The 11,703-nt window shown below is 39.4% G+C and overlaps 1 protein-coding gene across 1 annotated transcript in view; it reads left to right on the plus strand.

The window, feature by feature from the left end:
• Positions 1-1,236, plus strand: part of LOC136871867 (abnormal spindle-like microcephaly-associated protein homolog) — a 270,465-nt gene extending 269,229 nt beyond the window's left edge. The window contains exon 14 of the mRNA XM_067145512.2: positions 640-1,236. Within this exon, the coding sequence (XP_067001613.2) occupies positions 640-897 (258 nt within the window). The 3' untranslated portion in view covers positions 898-1,236. The remainder of the gene's footprint in view (positions 1-639) is intronic.
• Positions 1,237-11,703: the final 10,467 nt, after the last annotated feature.

Here is an 11,703-nt window from a genome sequence, read left to right on the forward strand (position 1 = left end):
TAATCTCGTTTGTTTGTTTGTTTATTTGATTTCAGATTTTATTTAGGGGGCTTGCTGTTGAAACTGTTGGCTGTTACATTATTTTCCTACTGGTCATTTTATAGCATCAGCCACTTTGTCATTGAAATTTCACAGTACTGGTAATCGATTTCATTGTTGATCATACCGATACTTGTAAGCAGTCATACAAAGAATTATGCAGAAAGGAAATACTCTCACAAATAGCACACAGCAGTCTCTCAGCCATCTAGTTCATAAGGTTGGGTTGTATCTCTCCCATGAGTGAGAATTTGTAAGCAATCCTACTTATCCTGTAGTCCATCATTTGGAGCCAACTTTCTTAATTTTGTATTCCTAGTTTTATCACATCTTGTCGTAGGAGAATGAGGGCTTAGGAAAATGACAGATGGGAACCACATGCTCACTTCAGTGAGTGGTAAGTAATGCTGCCTTACCATGCACAGTCATGTTGGCTTGGTATGTCTCCACTAATCAAGATTTTACTTGATCTTTTAATTTAGACCGTTCGTAGAATTTTAACTTTTTTCACTAAACAACTTTAGTGTATATACAAAAATGGTAAAAGGCATTTCTAGGAGAACATGACTCATCATTATGATGTAATCTTATCCATTTCAGGTTATTTTGGAAACTGAGAATATGAAGATTTCGCTGATTAAGTTCCATGAAATGGAGAAGAGAAGAAGCAAAATTGAAAAGAATGTTCAAAGGAGAGGTGCATGTTCTTCTGCTACAGAAACAAAAGGCCATAAATTCAAGCTTCCTGACATTACACCAGAATGGAAACTTGCAAAACGAAACAATCCAAGAACTTTCGAAGATCCATTCTTTGCCATATCATCCTTAGTGAAAAGGATAGGATTGAAATTGGAGTAACATCTTAACATCTTGGAAAGCAATAAAAATATTTTCAGCATTGGAAATAATACATTGCATGCCATGCTGTGTTGGTGTCACACAATGTTCGTTGTTTCAGTGACTGTTGTATAAAAAGGAAATATAAATTTATAGCTTTAGTTCTATAAAAACAAGATTAAAATATTGAGATGTCTGTATTTTAGTGATGTTTTATTACAAATACTGTGCAAGTCATCCTTAATCCAAAACTGTGCGAATCCAAAAGATTAGAATTAGAGGTTGCATGCCATTGCTGAGTTGGTGTGACAAAATGTTTGATGATTCAGTGAATGGTGTATAAAAAGAAAAAATAAATTTTACAGCTTTAGTTTTGTGTAAACAAGATTAGAATATTGAGATGTCTGCATCTTAGTGATGTTTTATTACAAATTCCGTGCAAGTCATCCAATTCCAAAACTGCAAATGCAAAAGATTAGTATTAGAGGTTTCCATTGATATACATTCCTTCTGCCAAGGCCCACAAATATAGATATTTATTTTTCCAAAACATGGTAAAAGCCATTGAAATACATGTTTAAAATCAGTTCTATAACAAAACTATGTAAGTCCATTTCTTCAATTGCTGCCATCTATATAGAATGGTTCCAGAAATTTGTGAATCCCGTATGTTCTTTCTCTACCAGCTATTAGTGGTATTGTTTCAAAACTTTGTAAGTCTAAAATAACTTTCGATTATTATTTCTTACTACATTGTTTTGAAATAGGAATGATTCTGCAAGGAAAGTGAAAAGACATTTTCTAACACTGTTTCAGTATTTTGATAGTCACTTTTGATGCTTAGGATCATACTAGCATAATATGTACACTATTTGACATTTCCAGGTTATGGTATATTGCAATACCAGAAAAAAAAAACGCTGTATTTGAGTAACAGAACAGTGCATCTCTAGCTCTGCTTGTTTTTTAAATTTGTATGGCATAAGTCATTAACAGAATTGTTTTAGTAAATAACAAAAGGGAGTATCAGTACATGCCTATTTGATACTCGCAAACAATTCAGATAGGAGGTACATACTTCAGGAACAAAATGGTGTAACACCTGATATGCAATTTCCATTCTAAGTATTATTTTATTTATTCTCATTGAATCATTCATATAGCATTGAACTAAAAGTGCAATCGCCTTTTTTCATAATACATTAATATGGAGAGATAGAGATATAGATATTCTCCATATAAACTAAACAAGTTTACTCCAATAAAAAAACTCTATACACCGCAAAATATCTTGCATTCCAGTGGATACACTTCTGTATCAATATAAAATTACGCTTTGTAAAAATACACAATTATAATATTGTAAAAAAAAAAAAAAAAAAAAAGTCCATGGGCAGTATGGTGATGCTGTTGTCCATCTCGGCAACATCTGGCAGAGGACTCCCATCCAGTTCAGTGCATAATAGCCATGCAAATGAAATCAGAACAAAAAAAATTGTTAATGATATTGTTGACGAGTACTGTTATTCATAACATATTTAAATAATTAGATACAGTATACATTATATTTCAGCAAATACAACAGAAGATACTACCCCTTCTTCATATACACTGCCTAGGGCCTGGAAGTGTATGCATTTGCATGTTTTTTCATAGAGTTTAAAAAAACCGACGAATATGGTGGTGACCTGGAGAGAGGTCTCATTCTTCCAATGTTTTGGAGAGGCACAGCAGTGTTTCTCCTGGCGTCTTGGTATGGGGAGCCATCGCGTATGACCTCAGGTCATGGCTGGTAGTTCAATAGAAAACTGTGTAAACAAATTAAGATTTTCAAACTCACTCACTCACTCTCCTGGCGCTACAGTCCATGCAGGACCCTGGCCTCTCCTACAGCTGTCGCCAAACCATCTCTGTCTGCTGCACACCTTCTCCAGTTCCAGATTCCCAACGCCTGCACATCCTCTCTGACGTCATCCTATCATCTCTTCCTAGGTCTTCCTTGCCTCCTTCTGCCTTCAGGATGTTGCTCGGGGGCCTTCTTGGGAACCCTCTCCTCCTCAATTCTCACCACGTGCCCCAAGTAGCTCAGGCGTCTCTTCTTCGCTTCTGCAACCAAGTCTACTGCAGCATAGAGCTGTTACACCTCTTGATTTGTTCGGATGCGCCATTCGCCTTCTTCACATACAGCCCCATAGATCTTCCGCAGCACCTTTCTTTCCCATACTCGCAGCCTATTCTTATCACTTTCCGTAAGCGCCCAGGCTTCACATCCATAAAGAACTACTGGCCGTATTATGGTGCGGTACACAGTGAGCTTAAGCCTTCTAGATAGACTGGAGGACTGCAAAAGTTTGTGAAATGCATAGAAGCATCTACTGCCTGCTGCGATGCGTGCTTGGATCTCTGCACTGACCATGTTGTTTTCCGTTACTATGACACACCCAGGTACTTGAATTCTGCAACTCTCTCATGCTTTCCTTCTTCCCATTCCAGGTCTCTCACCCTTGGAACCTTCCCTTCTCCCTCATGATCACCATATACTTTGTCTTTTCATTATTAATTCTCAGCCCCAGGTGTCTCGAACTTTCGCACATGCACCGTAGTGCCTCCGTCAACTCTCTTGTGTTCCTACCAAGAAGGACAACGTCGTCCGCAAATGTCATATACTGAAGCGACCTGTTGTAGATGGTACCCCGAGGGTTCAGTGATATTTTCCTAATGACATGCTCCAGGCAAAGATTGAAGAGGTTTGTTGACATAGCATCTCCCTACCTTAGCCCTCCTCACACTGGGAACTCCCTGGTCAGCCTCCCCTGGATTTTCACTTTAGCTCTGGTATTCCTCAATGTCATTTCCACAAGATTGATGATCTTTCTTGGCACCTGGATTTCCTCCAACACCATTCGTAGCTTGGATCTATGGACACTGTCATAGGCCTCTTTATAATCAACATAGAGTTGATGTACGTTGACGTTATATTCGTGGCATTTCTCCAGAATTAGTCGTAATGACAGGATGCGATCAACTGTTGACCTGTTCCGTCGAAATACACCCTGGTATTCACCCAGTTCTTTCTCTGCATATGCTTCTAATCTCCTTGCTAGCACTTTTGAGAATATTTTGTATGCCGCATTGAGAAGGGAGATCCCACGCTAATTGCTACATACCGTCTTGTCGACCACTACATGCGGAACACCATGGGCTTACATTGCCTGTAATTAGTACCATTATGTGAGAAACACCACGGGTTTGGGCTTTACATGTGATTAGTACCACTATATGTGTGTGACACCATGGGTCTGCGTTGCCTATGATTAGTACGCACTATACAGACAAGTGAATCCAATCAATATGGAAAGTGAAACTTATAAATAATAATAGTACGCACTATGCGAGGAAAGCCACAGGATAGTACGAGTCCCTGTGATCAGTACACCAATATGAGGAACACCATAGGTTTGCATTACCTGTAAGTGGCGCCGCAGTGTGAGAAACACCATAGGTCTGCGTTACATGTGCATATTACATTACCCTTGAGTAGTGCCATAATGTGTGGAAAACCACGCATCTATGCTACTTTTGATTAGTAATGCAACATGACAAACACCATGGTTTTCTTTCTTTTTCTGCTAGTTGCTTTATGTCGCACCGACCTGGATAGGTCTTATGGCGACGATGGGACAGGAAAGACCTAGGAATGGGAAGAAAGTGGCCATGGCCTTAATTAACCCTTTCCCGCCCGCATTTTCACTCCGCTTATTCCCAGGTTTCAACCTATTATTTAGCAAAAACTGAAACAGACCGTATTGTTTCAGAAAAAGTTAAATACAGCAAAAACTATTGATCACAATGAATTCAAATTTTCAATAACATTAGAAAATATACCATCACATCCATTTCTCTGTTTATTGAGTCATAATGTGTTTTTCACCCCACGCCCCATCCTCGTGATACTCGACACAGAGACAGTCTGCATTTGTCACATTCCCATGTTGTCTGAATCCCTCAAAACTGATAATCACATGATTTTGGAAGTGGAGTGATGCCCATGTATATAAGATTTTATTTCATCTGGGCAAGTGTCTTCCCATTCTGTTTTTATCTTACCGGAATGCGACTGTTTGAAGGCTGCATTGTTATATGCGCAATAGGCTATATCACTGAATAATTTTTCTCCTCCTAACATACGTAAAAAACAATCTCTTTCCGAATTATGGGCAGGTTCAACACCATCCATTTAATCATTCGGAGTAACGAAACGTAATATTTGTGTTACATGAATTGGCGTGGCATCGCCATCAGGTCCGATTTATCGATGTTCGTTTTTCTTCATATCACTTATCACTAAAATTATATTCGTTGATATATTATTCACTCATTAAAAATTCACCTGCACCCCTACTCGAGGATTCGGTGTCACTTTTTTTTTACCCATATTCAGCTCAGTTTCAATATACGCGATATTTAATCCCGCCATGTTTACGAACGAAACGGCTGACCCGCGCAAGTTGAAGACCGTTGCCTAGGCAACATCAAGACAGATTATCTCTCTTCCTTTATTTCCTAAGACTTGTAGATTGCACTGCGTGTTCATAAATGCCTTATAAACACTTCATTGATGATAAAAATAAAAAACTATCGCACAGATCGCAGACGAATGCAGATAATGCAGCCGGGCGCTAAGGACCGGAAGGCTAAATGAACAGTCGGGCTCTAAGGGCCGGAAAGGGTTAAGGAACAGCCCCAGCATTTGCCTGGTGTGAAAATTGGAAACCACGGAAAACCATCTTCAGGGCTGCCGACAGTGGGGTTCGAATAATACCATGGTTCTACTTTCCTAGCAATAAGTACCATTATGAAGGGTCAATGACCTGGATTTTGGACCCCTGCAGACAACAAGCATCGATTCAGGATTGTGCTTTAAAAGCAGTTCCATGGTCAGTAATACTATTGTTTTATGCTAGTTTCTGGGAATGTGAGGCATTGCGGATCGGATCCACTTATTGTTTTACATTCATGTTCATCTATTCATTCTTTGCTATCCTGTTTTGAATTCTGGTCAGTGGATGATTTTGGACTTTTAAATTATCATTACATTTTGTCTCATTTCATACCATTAGGGGCCAATGACCTAGATGTTAGGCCCCTTTAAACAACAAGCATCATCATCATCAAGTTATCTGACAAAGGCTGCACTGACAATTCAGCCAAGGAGCCAGACTGTAACAAAGCTATTTCAATAACATAAAATAAAATATAAATATTACTATATTGATTATTTGTTATGCATACTATCATAATTTCTGTTTGAAACTTAGTCCTATATACAAAATAACAGAGCATTTTTAAAGGAGTACAGATCTTAATTATTTTGTCTAAAGTGTCAGGTAACTCACGAAAAGAGGTATGAAGCTCAGAATTTAAAATAAACTAAAGAACATGTAAAGATAGATTTAAATTTTTCTCCTAACCCAAAATGTAACACTGGATTCAAGAGAATGCAAAACTGATAACTCACAGACACTTACCCCTGTTATTACTACCAAAATGGAACAACCATAAACTAAGAAAGGAGCTAGGACTAGGCAGGTAGCGTGTACGAATCATATTAAGATAAAGGACATGATCAAATTCTTTACATAATGTATTTAGAACATTGGTTTTTCAAGAAATCAAAGCTGAGGAAGCGTAACTGACAATTATAACTAGGAATGTGCACTAGTGATGAGCATGGGCAGTCTGAGACGGGATCTCCAGATTTCTTGAGATTTCTCAAGACTAGTGCAGGCACTGTTTCTTGGGAGAAATTTTGAGAGATCTCGAGTGTAGTCCCCGCGTTGTGTGGCGAGCATCATGTATTAGGCTTACAGGTAGTTGAAGCTGAATATTTCTGCTGAGTTTGTGAACAGCCAACAACGGGCCTTCTCCATTCCATAAATACATGTCAACAAATGACTAGGGCATTCATTTCTTTCATTTCTACCAAGGCCTATTTTGATGCAGTATAACATAATTATAAAGGATATGCATTCTAGCATTGTATGCAGCGATAAGTACACGAATGAGCAGGTGAAGTATAGAAACTGACCACTTCAGTCTTGCTTTCTGAATCCTCTGTAGTACAGAGTCTCCTATTCCCACCTCTTCTCAGACTTTTTCATTCCTTATACTAGAGGTGTGCATTATTCAAACTCGAGACGGGGCAAGATGCGTCTTGTTGAATGTGCAACCACCATTATGCATGAGCAGAATGTGTAATGTAAAATGGAGTTTGCTCCCATTCTTTCGATGGGTAGGTGTACTAATAATGTAGAGTTTGAGGGATGTTCCACCACTCAACACATTGCAAAAATATATTAAATTATAAGAAGACCGGTTTTGACTCCCTTGGAATCATCATCAGTTCTTGGTGAAAATTAAATTAAGGGGGAATCTGATAACAATCATCATAACGAAAAACCATGTACCTATAGGTGATTGCATGGAAACACATCATTGAGTTGATAGACAATACCTTGAAATGCAACGTAGACTTGGCAAGCAGAACTTGGAGCTTAGAAAGTTCCCAGTTCTGGCTTTTAACAGTTTTGTGTTCATAGAACACAGAACACTGGAATTACATGTACTGGTTGAAAATATATACAAAACACAATAAGGACACTTATAATGGTATGGAAACTTGGCTCTCTAAGAGCATTCTTGAATTTGACAGTCCATAAGCCAAGGCCATACCATCACCATTCTACAAAAATAGTCGACGACAGTTACAATTACAATAGCAAGTATTCCATATTGAAGGGGAATCGTCGAAGAGAACACTCCAGCCCGGCCTCCATCACAAGAAGCTATCCTGTGAACAACAAATGCGAGGTATCCAGGTAGGTATACATCCTATCTACAGTTATTCACAAATTATGCAGGGTTATTCAGCTAAGATCATCATCATCATCATCGTTGACCATCTCCAGTTGCCCGAGTATGGTGTACGAGCCCCCTCCATCTTTGTCCATGAACCACTCTTCTCTCATAATCTTCTCCCAATCTTGTCCCCTCTCCTCGACATCTTTCTTCACCAGATCTGTCCATTTTCCTCAGGGTCTGCCCACTGATCTTTTTCTGTTTACTTCTCTTTCATATTCTCTTCTTGCAGTCCTAGTTGCACTCATCCTTCTTACATGGCCAAACCACTTCAGTCTTGCTTCCTGAATCCTCTGTAGAACAGAGTCTCCTATTCCGACCTCTTCCCAGACTTTGTCATTCCTGAACATGTCCTTCCTGGTCTTTTATATCATAGTGTGTAGGAACTTCATTTCTGCAGCTTGGAATTACAAAGCAGCAGAACCCTGTACCACCGGAATTTGTAAGAATAAATAAGAACGACATACGAGAGAGAATCAACCATCTCACGGAGGAGAGTAGTTGAAGGGGAAACCACTCCACCTGGGAGCAAGAACAACAGCCGTATGCAGAAGTATCGCATCAACACCAAGAACATAATCAGACAACGGATGAACAAGAAGAGGAAAAATGGACAAGACAAACCCACAAAAGGCACAAACGCCCATAAAGACAGCAACAAACCATGAACGGTACAGGAGCGAAGGACGATGACTTACAAGCAGAAGAAAAGAGGGCCCTGGCTGTATGTGGGAAGACTAAAACAGGAGACAATGAAAGACTCCGTAAAAAGATCCCTAGCCAAAAAGGGAATCCCACAAAACGTTACTTGCAAAGAGATAGAAACAAGATACAGAACCAAAGCTTTCAAGGTAGGAATACCTTTCAACTTCCTTCAAAGTGCAAACAAGAGGGAATTCTGGCCAACAGGAGTAACAGTTAGACGCTACCATTTTATTCGGTCTTTTCGAAGGGACACATGGAAATCACTTGAATAAAACAACTCAGAAGCTCTTGGAAATTACAAGACTTGGAGAAATCGATGGGAGAAGAAGCATGAAAATAATGTTATGGAACGTAGAAGGATTAAAGGGCGCAGCATGCATAACTCCACCAGAATTTCTTGAAGGATATGACGCAGCTATATTCACGGAAATCTTTCTCACAGACCATTGGCAGCACCCGGAATACTATAGCATACACCTGCTAGCGAAACAAGGAGAAAGAGGAATAACAGTCCTTCTTAAACAGTGGATAACACCAGTTGTATCAACATCAGAGCAGAACCACTCCATTCTAATAGAGACAAAATACATCACAATATTAGCAACCTACTTTCAGCCAAATGCAACGGCTATAGATATATAGATGAATTGGGCCAACAAATAACACAGAGCAAGAAAGACATCCCTCTAGTTATTGCAGGGGATTTAAATTGTCGGTTGGACATACCAAATTACAAAACAAAATTGGTAATACACTCACTGAAAGAAGGAGGTTTCAACCTGCTAAACGACACCGATGTCCCTACAAATATTTGCTGCAACGGCAAAAGCACTATAGACATTGCCTTCATAGGACATACCTGCCAACTTTTAGAAACCAAAAATAGGAAGATTTTTTTTAATTCTTGGATTTCATCACATATATTCCACCACAGTCTATGTGAAAAAAGGTCAGAATAAAAGGCATACATGTCTACAGTTACAATGCGAATTGACCATTAAATTTAAAAACTTCAACTAACAAAACATAAAAATGGTCACAAAAAATTTACCTAGTAACTCTCATTTTTGACACTTACATACGGATAATAATATTTATGTCACACCGACACACGCAACAAAATGCATAATACTGTATTTTCTCGCGTAATTAACGCACATTTTTAAAGAAAAATACAGGCGAAAACTTCGGATGCATAAATTATTCAAGGACTTCAGATCTTTACAAATTATTTACAATTCATTTACATTTAAAAGATACATCAAATATAATATAAACACAATTGGTTCAACTCATTTGCGGTTATCGTCATTTGGCGTAAAATTCCCACGTGAGATTTTTTCTGAAAAGTCAAATAGGGTACATCAGGAAAGTTAGACAGGTGGGTATGAAGTACCGACACTAGAAAATATTCTTCTCATTACGAGCTGATAATACGACCTGAATGACATACCGGCAAAAAAAGAAAACTGTCGAACACGAGATGGGCCGGGCATCGAAGGAGGGACCCTGCTACATTACCCCAAACCGTTCGTATCCAATCTTGTACGAGTGACGTGTCCATCCATCCTTTTTCTTGAATACAGTACAAACGTGGATCACTCGCGGAAATTTAACTTTAAGCATTGTTTTTCATTTTAGAACAATGTAAGGTGCAAGCTTTCTGCCATCAGCTGTTACAGCAAGCATTGCAGTACCAGTACATCGTTGTTTCTTGCTTCCGGAGCGCGTACGATAACACTGCATATTCCTTTCTTTTCGATTGTTCGATTTTGTGGCATATGGAAACTGATTGGAGTCTGACCTGCGGTTCCTATAAGGGAGATCAAATATTCCTTCACTTTACGCTTCTCAATCACAAAGCGATGAAAATGGTTGAAATCATTCGTCATTTTTTGGCATAATGTTGTTCTTCGTCTACGAGAAAGTCCATTTCTCTTCATAAAATTAATCAAGCCTCGACTAACCTTCAAATCCGAGACACTGATTCCATGTGCCGCTGCTATTTCTCATTCTTTAAAATACAGCATTTCGTGAGAAACGGCTTACCCAATATTGCGTAACAAAATCATATGTTTGAGCAGATACTCTACTTGTGGAAACTTGCCGCTTTTTGGTCCGCGAAATGATTTGCGAGACTTGTTGGCCGCTTGAAGTGCACTTCTGTTACCGCGGTAGTGCATGTTTGATTTGGACACTGAATACTTGCTGCCCACTGCTCTATTCCCGTATGTTTCGGCGTAACTGATCACCGCGAGTTTGTATGATGCAGTATTACTCCAATACTGTGGACTGACAGTTATGAGATAACAGAATGTCCCGTATCCGAAACACTCGTAAAACTAGTGCAGTGGGATTTTCTGACGGCTAATAACAGCACGTTGCCCTGTGTTTGGAATGCCCGCTTTCGCAATAGGAAGCCTGCTACTTGAGTACTGACATCTCTATTTCGAAACGCATCCGGAGCTGAGTGATGGATGTTCGAAGTTGTGGGTGCGTCAAATACGTGGACATTTCTTTTTCTCCACTTTGGACCCAAAAATATTGGGATGCGTAAATTATGCAAGGGCGTTAATTACGCGAGAAAATACGGTAGACCGGGCGAGTTGGCCGTGCGCGTAGAGGCGCGCGGCTGTGAGCTTGCATCCGGGAGATAGTAGGTTCGAATCCCACTATCGGCAGCCCTGAAAATGGTTTTCCGTGGTTTTCCATTTTCACACCAGGCAAATGCTGGGGCTGTACCTTAATTAAGGCCACGGCCGCTTCCTTCCAACTCCTAGGCCTTTCCTATCCTATCGTCGCCATAAGACCTATCTGTGTCGGTGCGACGTAAAGCCCATAGCAAAAAAAAAAAAAAAAAAAAAAAAATACGGTAGTTTCCTTAAACAGACGGTAAAATAAACGGAAATTTATAGGTATCTCTGAACACTTGGAGATGACGTTTGTTATATTTTTTGGCTATAACGAGAAAAAAAATGCCAGAAACTGTCACCGACACAACACCCTTAAAAACATTCAACTCATTAAAATTATGCACTTAAATACGCGAAACTACCACATACAAAACAATTCAATATGTCCCATACATTATTAACATGCGACTTTGACAGAGGGGGAAAGCACAGAAATGCAAGGGGAAAAAAGTGGCCTACAACTCCAACGTAACTACGCACAGAAACGATGTTAACAGCGCGCGAACAACAC

Source organism: Anabrus simplex, chromosome 4 (assembly GCF_040414725.1).
Source record: "Anabrus simplex isolate iqAnaSimp1 chromosome 4, ASM4041472v1, whole genome shotgun sequence".
NCBI lineage: Eukaryota > Metazoa > Arthropoda > Insecta > Orthoptera > Tettigoniidae > Anabrus > Anabrus simplex.